Below are 17835 nucleotides of genomic sequence, written 5' to 3'. Positions count from 1 at the left end.
TTGCATGAGTGATGGCATTTTTAATCTACAGAAGACTCTGCCTTTCATGATATACATTGAATGTCATCCTTAGACTGTCTCTGTAAAAGGCCACCTCTTAAAATATTAATCTCTAATGCACACTCAAGAGTCCATCCAATTACCACGGGATCTACTGAGTAAGCAGCGTCATCCAGGCGGCTCTCACTGCATTAGGGGGAAAATGCTTACCGGGCATTGTTTCCGCACACAGGATGATGTTCTCGCATTGTTTCCGTAAATGTTGCGCCGGCATGGTGGTGTTGGATGCTGCTGTGGATTTGTTGCCATTCACGTCCAAACCCACGCATGAGCAGTTTTCCCTTCCAGTGCCCAGCCTTCGAAGGTATCATGTCTGAGAGGGACGGAGGATCCTAATTGTGATGAATGGGAGGCAGTTGATACAGTTCTATCGAAGCTGATTTGTCAGAGCGCTCATTTCCGCCGGACAGGGAGCAGCCTCATCATTACCACCAGCATCCATTTCGCTTTGATTATTATTATTTTTTTTTTTTGAAAATCACTTCAGTGCCTGAGACCTTTATTTTCTCCCTCCTGAAAATAGTTTTGAATGCAGTGTTTTGACAGTGGTGCCCACATGATACCCGCTGCCATTTTCTCCCACTTTTCTCCTTTTCTGGACATTGAACCCCATCTATGGGCACCCCAGATGAGTATGTTTATTGCCAACGGGCTGTCACTCTTTAAGCAAGGCCAGAATATCAAAACAGACCAGTTGTGGGTAGAAATTTGCTGTTAGGGAAGGAATTGCCACCTCGAGTCAAGATTCACCGTGGCCTTCCTTCAGATAACCATTTTCTCATGCATTTCATGTTAATTCATGAAATAGCTTCATGGCAGAAGAAGCGGGGGTGGGGGAATGGGGCAATAGGAAGCACAAGCTGTCTCGGGAGCTTCATGTCCTACAAATCCAGCCAAGGAGACCGGTCCTCTCTGCTTTAGCGGAAACCAGCAGCTGAACGGCACACCATTGGGATCGGCATAACCCTTCAAGAACATTCTTCTTATATCCCAAATGCTTTCCCCCAGCCCCTGAACTCTTCCCAGTCTTAAACCAAGGCCCAGAGAAGGGAGTGTCACTGAAAGCTGTGGCCCCGGCTTACCCACCCACCTCCTCTGGGCTCTAAGACACTTCGTGTGTGTGTGTGTGTGTGTGTGTGTGTGTGTGTGTGTGTGTTCATTCATTCACGTCCTATAATGGTCCTGATTCCACACCTCTTCTCTTGTGGCCAAGATAAGTGGACTTAGAAGTGACATTTGTGGCAAAGGAAGAGGTTTTGTCGAAAAGTTAAGCCAGCAAAAGGTCAAAGTCACACACACACACACTCCTGTTGGCCTTGTGAATACCCTTCCCCTCATCCATATCCAATATTGATGGGCTCGTCCATGGTTTCATCTGAGGCTTTTAAAATTACCATCACAAGTCTCAAACCTCCCACCTTGGGTGCTTTGGTTTTTCAACCATCTAACACTGAACTTTTGCTCTTGGTGAAATCTCTTTTCTTTTGGGGAGTTCTGGCATCGGACCCGCGCAGTCACGGTTGAGTTGTACTAATTCATTCTATAGTGAACGCTCTCCTGGCAGCCGTGATAAATGAGTAAGAAGATGAGCACCAGCAGGGGTGGCAATGCATTGGATGTGGGTGAAAGGCAGAGATCAGAAGACAGTACCCAGGAGGAACAGTACCCCTGCCAATAAGAGGCGGGATGTGCCCAGGACGGTTGTAAATTAGATCCCCAGTTTGGGATCTACTGATGGAGCTAAGGTGGAGAAATGCATCGGGAGCAGGGGAGGATCGGACCCTCCCCCAACCCTCTCCCTCGGCTGATGCGATTGGGGGTCACGCACACGGACATCGTACATTCGCCCGGTTTGCCCCTTTATGTCTGGCTTTTCATACGCTGCCCATTTCCATCTGGCCGAGGGCAGCTTATAAATGCTTTTAGCTGCATTCTCTCGGGAGGCAGGTGGGAAGACAGGCAGGCGGCCAGGAAATCTTGGTGGTTATTAAACGGAGGCTTCGAGGACCTTTTTATTAGCGATTAGACTCAGTTCCACAGCACTAAAGAGAATAAACGCCTGCGCTGTCTCTTGCTCAGACCCCCCCAAAGAATCTGTTTTACGGGCTGTTTATTTATAACCCAAAATAGACATGGGCCCGGGAGCCCTGGGGATGGCGAGGCTTCAATATGCTCTCAAGCAGAAGTGGGTTGGCAACCCCATGGAGGGCAGTCGTGGGTGCTCCTTCCTGGTGTCCCCTCCCGCCGGGCCTTCCCATACCCCTTTGTGACTGGAAGCTAGTCTTGAGGTATGGCGCGTTAAAGCGATGTCTGTCTGTTCTGTTTCTGTTTGGTGGTGGTGGTGGTGGGCGGGGGGGGGTGGGGGGTGGGGGTGGTTGTACTTTCAGTCTGTAATGTGAGGATGGTAATTCTGCGAAGACTCATGTGTCACCAAGACGCAAACCTTCTTGTCTTGGGCCCTGTGGCTGCTGTTGTTCTAATGATGAGAACACCTGGGCTGAGCCATTCACACCCTGCTTTGTCGCGGTTGGACGGGGACACCGGGGTAAGCACCTCCTCTGGGCCCTGCCCACACACCAGTCACCCATCACGAGGAAAGGACTTGGCCAGGTGACTTTGGTGCTCCACAGATAAGGGGAAACGCCAGTGGAGGAGCTGTGGTGAGTGAAGGTGAAATGTTGGTGACGAAGCCCATTGTGGTGGGGCTGCGTCCCCTGACCCACCTGCAAGCCCTTTGCAGGCCCCTCATCGCCAACATCAGATACTTGGAGAACAGCTGCCTGCCTTCTGGGCTAAGCATAATCAACAGGCTGACGTGGGTGTCGAACCCATACCTTGGACCTCTTAGCACTAAGCCACCTGGTTCTGATGGTGGCATACTTAAGGCTGATGGTTTTAAGTAAACAAACATCCCTGAGCAAGCAGGCCAGAGGCCTTGGTGCTTTCAAATGCTTATGAAAGATAGAGGGATACTAATCGTTATGATAATGGCATTGTGTTTTTTTCCTGAATGCAAGCTCACCACTGCTGGCTCATTATTAGAAAGTATGTGAGTGTTAAAATCTCCAAGCTTCTTACACACACACACACACACACACACACACACACACACACACACACTCACCCCCTTCTAGTACTGCCTGAGGAATTATACACTCAGTTAAAATGACAACCACAATAGAGAAGATACCTTCTGGCGAATAACTGTTCAATCAGTGGTACTGACAGTAGGTTCTCTGGGTTCAATAGAGAGTTGGAATGTTCAAAAGAGACTTCACGGGGAGCTGGAGAATCAACTGAATTTGTAGACTGAATAGGAATTGGAAAAATCAGAGAGGATGGAGGCGTGAGAACCCCATTTGTTCAGGGCTTTAGATTTCATAGGAAAACTACTGGGAAGTAAGGGCGGGAAGGTTGGGAAGAGCTGGAGAAGGATGCCAGCCGGTGTTGGCCTCAGCCCTGCCAAGCAGTAGGTACTTGAAGACTGGGCACCTGCAACCCCACCTGGACTTAATCCCTGGGACAGCGACATCCAGTATCTTAGGTGCCCCGGGCTCTTATCTTGGGGAGGTCTGGGATTGGGCCTCAGCAGAGAGCTTGAGGATGCTGTGGCACACCAGGGAGAAGGGAGTGGAGGCCCTGGAAAAGGGGAGCATGTGGTTTTAAGCTTAATGTACTCGCCACACGGATTCTTACCACCCCTGCCCCAACTGTGAGGCATATTCCCGAGTTTGCCGTAGTGGCTATGAGGGAAATGGGTATCTTCTCCCTTCACATACACCTGCTCAGCAACAACCCAACCACCAGCTTCTCATGCCCACGTCTCACACAGTCAGACAGCGGCAGGACGCCAGCCGGGTGTAAGCCCTGCTCGTGGGGCGGAAGGAGACCACTTTGTTTAAAAAACAGAACGTACACCTCTGGCCTCTGAAAACAGAGCCTGTTGGCCTACCCTCCTTTGAAATCATGAGTGTCTCTCTTCCGCGCAAGATTCCTTCCCTAAAAGGACACTTCTTTAGTTAATAGAATGCCAGTGGATGCTTCTGTGGAGACTGCTTTGAAGAGCTGGTTAAACAAGAGGAAAACATCACCAAGAAACTGTCCCACCAGGATCAATGGCTTCATAGCACACAGGCCTGGGGGTGCAGAAGCCAGAACACCCTAGGTTCAGATTTCACCTCTCCTGGCCAGTGGTTCCTTGCAAGGTTGTTTTATGATGAGAAATGGTATATATGAGGCACCTGGCTCACGGCTATCCAGTAAAGGGCAGACGTTATTAATAGCATCCACATTTCACCTAGGTTACTCTCCTGTGGGGGGTTTGCTGTGTCGCACCGATTCTGTGAGATGGTTTGAAATGAAGACGTGGCTGCAGCTGGTGCCAGTTTCTCCAAGCAGTGTCTCTGCAGGCCGTGACCAGCAAAGCAGGCCGGTGGGGTGGGGTGGGGGGAGTGAGGGGGGAGAGAAGGGGGCCCTGGGCACACCCGGGCTCACACGATCGCTGACATGGAGAGATCTTTCATTTGTGCTCTGTTGATAAAGTGGTGCATCCTTCCACTGGGAAATCAATTTCACTGCGCAGTGGATCTCAGGAAGTGGGGTCGTACCACTGCTTTTCTCAAAGAGAGACATTCCTGTCGTTATGAATCACGGAGCTGACACAAGGCTGGCGGAGTTTGTCAAAAGGAAATAACCTGTTTACACTCCTCCTGCCACACCTGCTGCCTTCCAGAAGCTAAGCGTGAAGAAGGGATGTTTATCTTCCAGCCTGGAGACCAGACCCTCCTCTGGTGTAAAACGAGCAGACGCGCATGTCCTTGGAGACCTGCCATGTCTGAATTTCCACAATGAAAGGAATTCTTGTCGGCTGTCCGCTAGAAGGCAAAGTCACGCAGCCATCGTGCCAAGAGACGCCTAAAATAGCTGAGCATGCAATTCTGGGCGGATGCTTCCTCGTCACAAGCTTGAAAACACGTTCCTTTGGAGTTGGGTCCAATATGAAGGTCCACTGGTGCGGATGACGGGAGGTTTCTGTTCTGTCCGGGGTTTTCTGACACGTCCGGGGCAGCTCCCTGTAGGATAGCGAGACAGAATGAAAATCTCACCACGAAACAGTTACGTTAGGTGAGAATAGTATTCGTATTACTATTAACTTGTTGTATAAAATAGTTACCTGCAGTTTCTATAAACAGTAGTCATTCCTCATATTTTTTTAAATTGGTTTGACCACCCCTCCTTTTTTCCCACATACAGCCTCCTTACAGATAAGACTGACCCCATAAGTCCAGCCAGATGGAGTGTGGTGATGGGCAGTGGTTACGTCCAGTCCAGGCTGAGAATTTGTGGTCCTTTGCTGAGAACTGTAGACCAATAATCAAATAGCCTCTAGGGGGCAGCAGAACACCAACTAAAACCACAGTGCCTGGGGCTGCCAGGCTTTCCTGGCTCATTGCCCCCAGCCCTTCCAAGTCCATCCTGCAGCAAAACTCATCCTGTAGGCCTGGCCAGGGTGGGGACCTTTGCTGTTAAGCGTTCTTTACCCCACTCGCCTCCACGCACCCCCTTCTCCGCCCTCTGAAACCCTCCTGGTCTACCTTGTAGCATATCACCCAGCTTCCACGTTTGCTGCTGTTCCACCATCAGCTACACCTGTCCTGTCGGCAGGAACATTGTGTGATGTCGCCGTGTTTCCCGTAATACCAGGACTGCCCTGGAGGCCTCGCTAAATATTTGACAGCAGACGGAGGGTCCCTGAACCTGTAGCGAACGCTTGGTACATACCTGCTATTTTGATTGTCAAGATGGTCTTGTTTTCGCACAGGAGAAAGTGTTTGCGCTGCTTCACTTATTTCTGAAATGGCTACATTCTCCCAGGCTTTCTGGTTTGTTTCAGACCGGGGTGTAAAATAGAGGGTTTTCAAAATAAACCCAGAGGTGTGATGGAAAACATTACCGTTGGTGCCACAGATGCAGGTTGGCTCTGCTCCTTCCTGGCAGTCTGCCTTCGTCAGGTTAGCTTCTCAGCCTCAGTTTTCTCACCCACAGAACGGGGCTATTTAAGCTGATCATATGATTTATTATCTAAACTGGAGCATATTTGTTTTTTTTTTTTGGTTTTTTTTTTGTTTTTGTTTTTTTTTAAAATTACTTTATTGATTAAGGTATCACATATTTGTCATCAACCCCCTCCCCCCGTTCCCTTCCCAATCCCCCCCACACGCAAGCCCACCTCCCCCTGTTGTCCGTGATCATTGGTTAGGCTCATATGCAAGCACACAAGTCCTTTGGTTGATCGATCTCCTTTGTCCCCACCCTCCCCTACTTTCCCTCTGAGGTCTGACAGTCTGATCAATGCTGTTCTTGTTCTTCAGTCTATGTTGTTCATCTTTTCCCCTAGATGAGTGAGCTCATGTGATACTAGGAATACACTTATAGGAACTGAAAATGAGACAAGCAATAATGGTTATGCTGAGAGGCAAATGAATCAGTCTGTATTGAGTTTCTTTCTGGGCCAACAGTTCTTTTGAGTCCCGGTTTCTATGTCCAACAGTTGTTAATGTGTTCATAACAGCAATGATATTTCAGTTCTGGATGGTGGACAAATGGTGGTATTGCAGGTCCGACCCTCTCTGGTTTGGTCCTGGGCAATCTGCAGTGACGCATATCTGCTGACTGCTAGTATGGCAAGGCATCGTCAGCGTCTTCCATCTCTGGACTGTTTCTCTTCTGACTTCATGGCTGGAGCACTACTGTCAATTCCTCTCTGTTGCAGTAATCCACATGTCTCGGAGTTGTTTTCTGAAAATATACAAACATATTCTCGACCAAAAGTTAATAAAGGAATATTTTCTATAAATTTGATTTGCGATCCTTTTTCATTTTTTTGCCCAAATGATTTTCCTTTGGCTTGTTTTGACACCATGTATGTTTTACCTGGGTGACTTGCTGTTAGCATTACAAATGAAAGTTAATTTTCTAAAGTAAAAATTTTCTAGATGTAATTTATTTGCAGGATATTTTTCCTTACATGATATTCTTCTACTATCCCCCCTTTTTTGGTTTAAATATTGGGAGGCTTTTGGAAATTTTATGCTGTAATCTTGATAGCTTTTAAATTTTACTTTTTTGCACTAAAATGTGACTGCTTTAGGTTCATTATATGTTATGCAATTTTACCATGAGATAAACTACCAATAAAAATTTTAGTTAACACTTTAGTAACAGCTTTTTTGTCCAGTACAATTGATTTTTCTAGAGTATTTGCTTATTTTGATTGGCCAATTTAAATTAGTCTGAAAACTTGACTACTATTTTACTGTCAAATTTAATATTCTAACAACCATCTTGTTTTACCCTGTAATTATTAGTGGAGAGGATTATTTGCCTTCTTGAGTAGGCCCTGAGCATTCCTGGTGTTAGGCTGGATTTAGATATCCTAGACCCCAGTTCCCCGGATCATGGGTGCAAGACATCTCCATCAAGTCTTGTTGCAGTGAGAGGGCATCTGCTGTCGGCCAAGTCTCTGTTACCTGGGTCCCGATTTGAGCTGGGCATGTGAAGCTGAGCAGCCATGGGGGCAGGAGATAAACTGGAGCATATTTGAGAGTAAAGGAGGACATTTTTAAATCATTGCGATCATACAGTCTTCTGAAATATACATATTTTTTTATTGACTGAGGAATGGCTTTTATTTTTATACTTTGGCTTTCTTATAAAATTGTCCTACTCAAAAATGATTTTCAAAATGAAATTTGGCACAAAAATTAATGTACAGACAGGCCAGATTGTAAAGGGTGTGTACCTAGCTCTGCAGGTCCTGCCAACCCATGGTGGGCATCTTGTCCAGCTCCAGAAGGAAATCGAAGAACATGGGCCCGCTTCTGTGCAGCCAGACGGCTGTCTCGGCAGTAGAGAACGTACCCCGGGAAGGCTGTGCATTTGGGGGTGATAGTTTGGCTGCCTCTGAGCACAGAGCTCTTCTCCTCACTTGCGAATTCACTCCTGTTTCCGGGAAACTTGCCTGGAAAGCTGAGGAACCGGCCTTGGCACCCCTCTTCTGCATCGGCTCCTGCCGTTTCAGCAATTGTGCTTAAACCCCGGGTTTACCATAAACCTAATAGTCTGAGCTGTAAAGGACACGCCTGCCTTGAATGTCGGTGTCCCCAAGTAGCCAGAGCTTCGCTGCCATCCTGTGGTTGGCTTTCCAGGTTGGACACATCCCTTTTCGAAACACAGTCCATTACTCCTCACCCGGCCTCTTGTAAGTGCTGTTTGCTATGGTAACGAGAGCTCTTTGACCGTGTGTGCATTTAACCTACAGCCCCGCAGGGCTGAGGCCTATGTTTTTGCCAACTCCTTGCATGATGGAGAATTCGAGGAGCGCTCTGTGGCCTCCTGGGATAGGGGAGGGTCTGCTCACGGTGAGTGTCATCGTGTGATAGAAGAGTCGGGTCAGGGGACCGGGTGTATTGCAGGCACAGCCCTTTGCATGGCTCCTAACAGCCTCTTCTTTCTCTAGGTATGTGTACATCCCCGTGGGCGGGTCCCAACACGGCCTGCTGGGGACACTGTTTTCCACGGCGATGACTTTTGCATTTGTGAGCTACTGGCATGGCGGGCACGACTACCTCTGGTGCTGGGCAGCGCTCAACTGGCTGGGAGTCACCGTGGAGAATGGAGTCCGGAGGCTGGTGGAGACCCCGTGCATCCAGGACAGCCTGGTGAGCAGGAGCCTGGCTCATGGCAGGGACAGCTGAGCCAGGACCAGTTTTGGGAGGGAAGGTGGCCATCAGATTCAGGGCCTCATGAGCCATGCTCGCTAGACGGGTTCAAAGTCCCTGTGCCTAGAGGCAGGACAATTTAAAAAGAGTCTAATTGTAGCTATTTAAAAAAAATGTAATGTTTTAACTATAAAAGCAATCCATGTTTATTATATAATGTTAGAACACATAGACAAGAATAGAAGAGAAAAAACGGCTCAACAGAAAACACTATTAATCTCCAATTCTTCCAAATATTTGCTGTGTACACACACACACATACACACAAACACACACACATTTAAAACAAATGCTATTATTCCAGCGATATGGTTGTATCAGGACCACCTTTCTATGTCATCAAATCCATTTCTAACAACGCTTTTTAATGGCTCCACCAAATTTCACCATTGAATGTGCTATAACTTATTTAGTCTTCTATTATTAATAATCACATTATTCTATTTTTTTGCATTTATCAATTGCATTGAGGTGAATATCATAACCAGGATGAATTCTTGTATGTAAAATTGCTACATTAAGGTTTTCTCACCTTTAAGGTTTGCCACGCATACTGTTTAACTCGGTGGTTCCCAACGTGGGCACATGCCCCACAGGATGACAATTTGATTTTTAAGGGGGCAATTTGAGAATGCGTTATCAACAGTGAATATTTTGCATTTCTTATGGTCCTAGGGGCCTTATATATGATATATAAATACATATTGTGATATATTTATGCATTTCAGTTCTCTATTATATGTTTTAAAACTTTATTTGCTATATTTTCATATCACTCCATATTATTATTATTTTTTAACAATTTCTTAGTGATTTCTTCCTCAGTACTTCAGCTGTCCTTTCGTTCAATTATTTTTCTCTTTCATGGATGCCATGTTCTTTGGAAGCTTGTTTAGACCAAATTAATGTCCTTTGAGGCTTCCTCCAAGTGAATGGAGTTCACTTTTTGAGTAATAAGAATTATATGTCACGGGGGAGGGGAGGGATCAGGATTTTAGAGATGCTTAGGTGGGGTGTGGCCAAAAAAAGGTTGGGAACCACTGGTTTAACTCGTCCTTAGCTGCCGAAGTGTGCTGAGCTACATCCCACCTCCAGTGCATGAGGATGCCCTCACCTGCACTGAGCAGTACTGGTGTTTTACTCTTTGCTAATTTGGTAGTTACTGTTCTAGCAGCATAAAAAAGCTAAGGCCTTAAGACACATTCCAACTCCAGAGGAAAATGATCTGGAAAATAAATGAAGCACTTTGCTTTGCCCATTTTAAGTGTTTTTAAACCATGAGTGAATGTTTTAGAATGGAAATGTGGTAGAGGATATATTAGAAGCTTGTAGGAAATCATCAGGCCTGCATATGCAGCAATATTCTGATAACCCTGAGAAAAAGTAGCTAAGAAGAAAAATGCTGTCATTAGTGTTCACAGTAGGCAACAAAACACAAGAAATCTAGTGGGCAGTGAGTAATGTGGCTAAATTCCATCCGTAGAGGCAAGTAAAGCAAATATATTTTTAAAAAACCAACACGACCAAAATAGAACCCATTCGAGTGTTTTTCTGTGTAGCTAGCCATAGTACAAGTGGACAGTTATTCCAGTAAAAACGGGTACCAAGTCCGTGGCAAAATAACACAGCTGAAGGAATTTAAATATGCTCATGCATGTTTAAAGATAAATATTTTATTCAGTAGTATCACCCAGCGATCAGCGGAAGAGAAATTTTGGTTAATTTTAATGGAAAATGAAATTTCAGTGAAAGGCATGGCTATACAACACAAAGGAAAAGCCATAAAAGGTGGCATCCTAGAGGTTTCCATCTCCATCCTGAAATCTGAGCGGTCTTCCCTGAAGCCTGAAACCCAGTCACCACCTGTGGAAGCCAGAGAATTCCTTCCAGCCCAGGCTAAAGCCCGGCCACAGCCTCACGTTCCTTCACGGGAGGGCGGACATTAACCTTGAACTCAATGCTAAGCAGTGCTCTGTAGACTTTGAGCTATGGCTTACGTTATGAATAAATTTAAAAAATCTCACAGGCTGAAGAGTAACCCAAACTGTGCCAGGCAGCCCGTGGCTTGTTAATCTTACCTTATAATAGACAAATATGCAAATTGACCACACCTTCGCCACGCCCAAGCCACGCCCACCAACCAAGCCACGCCTATCAACCACGCCCACCAGGAAACTGTTGCAGGGACGTTGGGGTGTGGCGGAGCCCAAGGCCGGGAAAGCCACCCAAGGCTTTCCCGGCCTTGGGCGCCAGCGGGGTGCCTGCGCCGATCGCAGGAGCCAACCTGGGGGTCGGATCCTGCGATCGGGTCGCAGGGACGCTGGGTGCGGCCGAGCCCAAGGCTGGGAAAGCCGCCCGAGTCGATCGCAGGAGACCACTGGGGGTCGGCTCCTGCGATCGGGTAGCAGGGATGCTGGGTGCAGCCGAGACCAAGGCCACCGCCCAGGGCCAAGCCCGGACCCTGAAAGAAGGCAGAAGGCGGTGGCCACAGCCAAGGCCTGGGTCCCCGGTGCCGGCAGAAAACTGGTGCAGGCAGCCAGGTGAATGAAGGTCTATTGCACGAATCTTCGTGCAAACAGGCTACTAGTTTGGTTATAAAAGGCAGGAAGCCAGTGAAAAGGCTCACAGGAGAAGCACTGGAATGTCCACTCTGTCCCATCACAGCTCACTCAAGGACCCTCTTGTGTTGACCAGTTTCTATCCACAGTTCAGGTACCTACGAGCAGAGTACGTTCTGAGTATATACTTTTGGTGAGATACATGCCTTTGCATATTGCAGACATGCTGTTTAGTTTACATGCTTGTTGAGCAAGAACATACCTTGTAAAGCCTATTTTTTTTTCAGCTGTCTTATCCTGACCGCCTGGTAGTTGATTGTGGGTGTTTAGACTAGAACCTCCTTGAGTACAAGGTCAGGGTCCCGTTACTATTTATATTCCCAATGGTTAGCTCGGGGTCTGTGTTAGCCTCAATGTTAAGTCAAAGCACAATTAATGCTTCTACTTGTCCCCCAAGGACTCTCCCTCCATGACTCAGTATCTTACGCAGTTCAGCACCAATTCTGTTTCCTTCAGAAAAACACGGCTGGCTTTCCAATGGTCCACCACCTTTTGAAAAAACTGTTTCCTCACTCGAGTTGCCCTCTTGCCCTCTCTTTTCATAAATCCATTTCCTATTCTTTTGTCAAAAACTAAATAAAGACTTAATGCCTCTTTGGCACCTGCTTTCATCTGACTGGAGTCGCCCCAATTGACCTGGCGCTGTTTTTACAATGTGAGTTCACTCCGCACGCCCCTCACACACTCTCCCCCTGGCATTCATCCTGCGTCTGCCTTTTAAATATAGATAAACATATATCTGGATAGCAAGGATTATCAGTCCTTCTTTTCCATATCTTCTTCAGCCTCAGCGCTTTGTCTGGGGCACACATTACAATAGGTTTCCATTTCTTGGTGTTGATAGAATGACAGCGGAACACTCACCCAGAGACCGGTCAGAGCTGAGTTGTAAATAGCAAGCCCTCTGAGGTCCTAGGAGGGCTGTTTGATCGAACTTTCTGCCATAATGGAAATGTCCATTGTATTGTCTAACGCCATGGTCGGCAAACTGCGGCTCGTGAGCCACATGCGGCTCTTTGACCCCTTGAGTGTGGCTCTTCCACAAAATACCACAGCCTAGGCGAGTCTATTTTGAAGAAGGGACGTTAGAAGAAGTTTAAGTTTAAAAAATTTGGCTCTCAAAAGAAATTTCAATCATTGTACTGTTGATACTTGGCTCTGTTGACTAATGAGTTTGCCGACCACTGGTCTAACGCATCAGTCACTAGCCACATTCAGTACTTGAGTAACTAATTTTTAAATATATTTTCATTAATTTAAATCTAAGCAGCCCCCATGTGGCTAGCAACTTCCATTTTGAGCAGCACAGTTCTAGAACATATTCCTTTTCTAGAAAAAATTAAAAGAATGTAGAGTGTTTGTTTGCCATAATTTAGAATGATCTTCATCCATGTGTGGTACCTCATATATCCAACTGGCTACAGATTCTCTCCGCTCGAATATCTCACAGATATCTCTGGCTTAGCCCGTGTAGCACTGAACTCATGTGCCCTTATCTCTCAGTATTCCAACCAGCTCCTTCCCCTCAAGCATGCTCTGTTTCTGCAAATGGCACATCCTCGGTCTAGTTACTTAAGTCCCAAACCACCAAGGTATCCTTTTTGTGCTCCTATCCCAGTTCTTCCTGTGTGTACTTACATTCCGCCTCCTCAGTAAATATTACTATTACTATTATTATTATTATTTGCTTGTTTTCATTTCCACTGAGTCATCCTAATACAAATGTTCTCATTTCTTGCCAGGTCTACCATGTAGCATCTAACTAGTCTCCCTGCTTCCACTTTTGCCTTTTTCTTATACTTTTAAAAAAATATATATTTTATTGATTTTTTTTTTTTTTTTTTACAGAGAGGAAGGGAGAGGGATAGAGAATTAGAAACATCAATGAGAGAGAAACCCGAAACCAAGGTACATACCCTTGACCAGAATCAAACCTGGGACCCTTCAGTCCTCAGGCCAACACTCTATCCACTGAGCCAAACCAGTTAGGGCCACTTTTGCCTTTTTCAATTCATTATCCTCACTGTGCTGAGTGATGCTTCTCAATAAAATCCCAACGATGCTGTTGTCCTTCTTAAAATCCTCAGTGGCATCCCATTTTCTTAGGACCAACTACACAATATTTAAGATGGCCTATATGAGGCCTTGTCTGATCTTGACCTTGCTACCTCTCCACCCCTCCTCCTCAACACTCTGTTCTTCCACCTGTTCACTTACATGCCTGACCCCTCCAGCCTCATCTTCCACATGCGGCTCTTCCATCTCCTAGGATGCTCTCTCTTCTTCTCCTCCACCCATATTCATCCTCCAGATTTGAGCGATGCCTTGCATGGGTCCCCTTCACTGACCCTCCTAAGTCATCAGGTCTCATTTACTAACTCGTGTGGGCACCTCGTCTGTCTCTTCTGCTATACTAATCACAGGTGCAGTGAAATATTTTTATAGAATAACCTGTTTAATCCTTAGCTCCATTACTGAACCGTACACCTCATGAGGCCAGAGACCTGCATTCTTGACACTTATCGCATTGCCGGGCACAGAGTAAGCATGCAGTAAATGTTTGTTGAACGAATGAATGATACTTTCTGACTGCCGTGAGGGGAGTAAAGAGAAGTCAGTTTGCACAGCAGCATGAAGAATAAGGTGAGGCTTGCTAAGCATTACACAGGGTGTTTATTTTATTTTGTAGCAGGGTAGGTACTAATTGGTCTAGTTATGACAAAATGCTATTTTAATGCTGAGTGCACAAAATACATACGGGGAAGAAAGGGATAGGGAGGAATGAGCCCTCACTGAACCCTGCTGCTTTGTGAGACGGGGGTGGGGGGGGGGGGGGGGTCATTGTTTGTGACTCACCGAGGCAGAGCTGTAGGAAGCTGACACAAGGCATTTTCATAAAGCACCACGCTGGTGGACAAAGAGAAGAGTTACTGATCAGGCAGCACGCTTTCTCTCTATACAAGCGCTCTCCCAGGGAGCCAGAATTTGTGTTCAGCCTTGAAATATTTTTATTTTAATAAGTGGAAATATTTTGAAGCATCAGTAGAGTGACTCTCCTTCTCGCCAGTTCTCAATTTGATTTCTCCTTTGAAGGAAGACACCTTCAGGCTGCTTGTCAGTCATTCCAACACAAAGGAGAGCCTCCATCTCAAGCCGTTCGCCCACCCACCCCATTTCCATTTCATTGAATGACATAAATGCCTTCCTCCCACTCCCCTCCCCCCTCTTTGTTGCCCCAAGAGTGCCCTGATAAGCTGATTTATATTCTCTTCGAAGCAGTAAAATTTCTATTTATAGATTTAATTGAGGAAGCGCGCCTCCAGTGAAAAATCACGGAGGGTCAGTCTAATGGTTCTGGGAGGGATCTGATGCCTTGGTGTGCCAGAAGGAACCCAAAGAACCATGGCTCTATGGCGACATCCATTTGGAACAGTTTGATGTTGCAAAATAGGTACAGAAATCCCACGAGTTTGAGCGACCAGTCACTTTAAAAGGATAATTGTAAAATCCCCGGCACCATCCAACCAATGGTTACTTAGTTCTGCGGGCTCCTAACTCACCAGCTGGCAAGATGCACATGTTCGTCCGCCTGATTAGGAAACCCTTTCACTAGGGGTCAGTGATCACAGCCCCAACTCACCCGCTGGAGAAATACAAAGCAAACGGCACCCTGAAGAGCTGTTCTGTTTGGCCACGGCCCATTATCGACTCCTCCGCTACTTAGATTCATCTCCACAAATGGAGATCAGGCGCTCAGTGTAGACGAGCCAATTTCTCCTGACCGGAACCTGTCCCAGACTGAGCTCACTTAGCCAGTCAGCCTGTCCTTCACTTCTTTATTTGCTCATTTATGAAAAATAAATGTCAGCGCCCTACGTGGGAGACCATTCGCAGAGCACCGGAGAGCTCTGAGCGAAAAGCGTGATGCCTCCCTCCTGGCTCCTTCTCTGCTCCCTCCTCCAGTGCTTCCAGGCGGGCAGCGTGCTGAGCGGTCAGGGCCTAACTGTAGAGTCTGTTATTACTCCTTTCCCGACACGAGGGAAGTGTCTCGCCTGGCCTCCTGTCAGGATGGTCATCTTTACAGTGGCTGCTTTGGATTAAAGAGGCAATAAAACTGTGGGACACACGCTTTGTCTATCAGGACCTAAATGATCTCTCTAAAAAATGGACTTCTCTCCATAAACATAAAAAATAATGTCTGGCATAGTCTGCCCAGGCATTGCTCAGAAGAAAGGTCCAGGCGAGAGATAGATATTAGGGAGAATATAGATGATATTTGGAGCCATGGGAATGTTTGAGATGAGAAAGAGAGAAAGAGAGAGAGAGAGAGAGAGAGAGAGAGAGAGAGAGAGAGAGGAAAGGAGAGGAAGAGAGGATAAAACTTGGGTCTGGGATTGAACCAACATTTAGAAGTTGATTGAAGGAGGAAGGGCCAAGAAATGGGCGGGAAATCTAGAGGATGATTTCACAGAAACCAAGAAAAAGGGTATTTCATGGAGGGAATGGTCAATGGCATTGATGCTATTAAGGGGTCAAGAAAGGTGAGGTTAAAGAAGGGCTGTGGCACCAGGTCCGAGTGCTCATCGTGGGAGACGGGGCCTCGAGTCATCTTCCCTGTCCCGCAGGAGGTGATGATCTAGCTGGAGAGGAGAGACGTGCGTAGCTCAGTTGCGGGCCCGTGTGAGGCGTGATGTGCAGAGACCAGATGAGTCACGGAGGCAGCTGGTGTTCGAGAGGCAGGCGGTCCGTGTGAGCTAACCGTTAGGAATGGCTTCAAGAGCTGGGGCTCGAGTAGGACGCTGAAGAATTAGGAGTGGGATTTGGATAGGCGAATAGAGAGGAGAAGATGGGCATTCCAGGCCAGGAGGGCAGCGCCCACAGCCTGAGGTCAGGAGGGAAAAACCAGGCTCAGGCCCGGAGGCTGACATGACAGGGCAGTGGAGGAAAGGAGATTAGAGAGGCCAAATGGTCCCCCATTTAAAGGGATCTGAATGCCACATTTAGAAATACACAAATGCAAGCTGTTTAACCAAGCAGGGGAACATCAAATTAAGGTATTAATCCCACACCTCAAATTAGCCGGTGTGGCAGCTTGTTAGCACCCCCTGGGCCCCTGGATCAGAAAAAAGCAACGCGTGTGTTTATGAACAGTGTGTTCCTTGGGGGGATGACGGCCCGCTGGGGCCCCCTCTGTTGTCTCCCACTCATTAACCATGCAGGAATCACTGCGCAACTCACTGGTCATTCATTTTCTTCTCTGTGGGGATCTGAACCCGAGCCTTAAGCCCCCTCTGGTCTGAGAGGTAGAATTATTCTGCAATGAATTCCACCACTTAGTTAAAAATACGTTTAATATGGCAAAGGTGTTTTCAAAGGCTCTTTTTAACTTTCTGTTACCGAGTCTACTATCTGACAGAGAGGCTTTGAAAGAGAGTCCCTTTTCAGATATTCATGGACTGACCAGCCGGGTCTGGCGGCCCTTGGACTTGTGCTGCCTTTCCAGTCCCTCCCAGGTTAGCCCCGAGCAAGGCAGGGCTCAGGGTCTCCTCTTTGCTGCAGGTTCACTCTCCCTGCTAAGTGCACAGCACAAACCCTCGTCCTGGGGGATGGTAAGCTGGGGAAAAATGCTAAGCCAAAGATGAGAGCCATGGCTTGAATGTAAATGCTTAAAACAGGCTTTCCTAGGTGGCTGGTGGGGTTAGATTCTTGACCTGAGCATACCTGGTTTCTGCGTCTACAGCCCAGATACGTGGTGGTTGCTCTAACCACAGTCTAGTGCCAAGCAGTTTTCCACAGATGAACTTGGGGAAAGGCAAAATGTTATCATGTGACAGGTTGAAGATTTGGATGTGTGTTTCCAAATCTGGGTCTCCTTTTCTGCCCAGAACATCTCAGTTGCCCATCGGAAGTGGCAGAGCTTGGGTTTCCAGGGTTCTTATTATCAGTGAAAGGCTGAGATAGCCCCTTCTTCCCAAGATAATGCACACATACTTAGTGTAAAACGTTTTTTATATATGTATTTATTTACAACATTTGTGTGTATTATGTATATAAGATGTAGTGTGTGAATATACTGTATGTATGTGTATATGTGTGTGTGTGTGTGTGTGTGTGTGTGTGTGTATTCATTTTTTTAAAGTCCCGAGAAGTCAGAAATGTGCAGTACTTCCAAAATATCTCACATTCCTCCCAAGACCTAGAAATAAACGCAGCTTAAAAAAGCATGGTGAGCAGCTGCCGGCCTGGTTTGAGACGCACTGGGTTGGTTTCAATGCACTTGTGATTGCCGACATCTACTGAAACACACAGTTTAAGGTGGCTCTTGCTTCTTCCTCTGGTATCAACCCTGTCGCTCACCCAATACCATGGAGTAAGTG

General features: G+C 46.8%; 1 protein-coding gene across 2 annotated transcripts in view; it reads left to right on the top strand.

Moving 5' to 3' along the window:
• Window positions 1-17835, top strand: part of HHAT (hedgehog acyltransferase) — a 185781-nt gene that overhangs the window by 120744 nt on the left and 47202 nt on the right. For both annotated transcript variants that reach the window (XM_028152257.2, XM_028152258.2), the window contains exon 10: window positions 8579-8780. In XM_028152257.2, the coding sequence (XP_028008058.1) occupies window positions 8579-8780 (202 nt within the window). The remainder of the gene's footprint in view (window positions 1-8578; window positions 8781-17835) is intronic.

The sequence above is a fragment of the Eptesicus fuscus genome, chromosome 22 (assembly GCF_027574615.1).
Source record: "Eptesicus fuscus isolate TK198812 chromosome 22, DD_ASM_mEF_20220401, whole genome shotgun sequence".
NCBI classification, from domain to species: Eukaryota; Metazoa; Chordata; class Mammalia; order Chiroptera; family Vespertilionidae; genus Eptesicus; species Eptesicus fuscus.
Note: the sequence above shows the minus strand (reverse complement) of the source record. Positions and strands in the feature narration are given on the sequence as shown.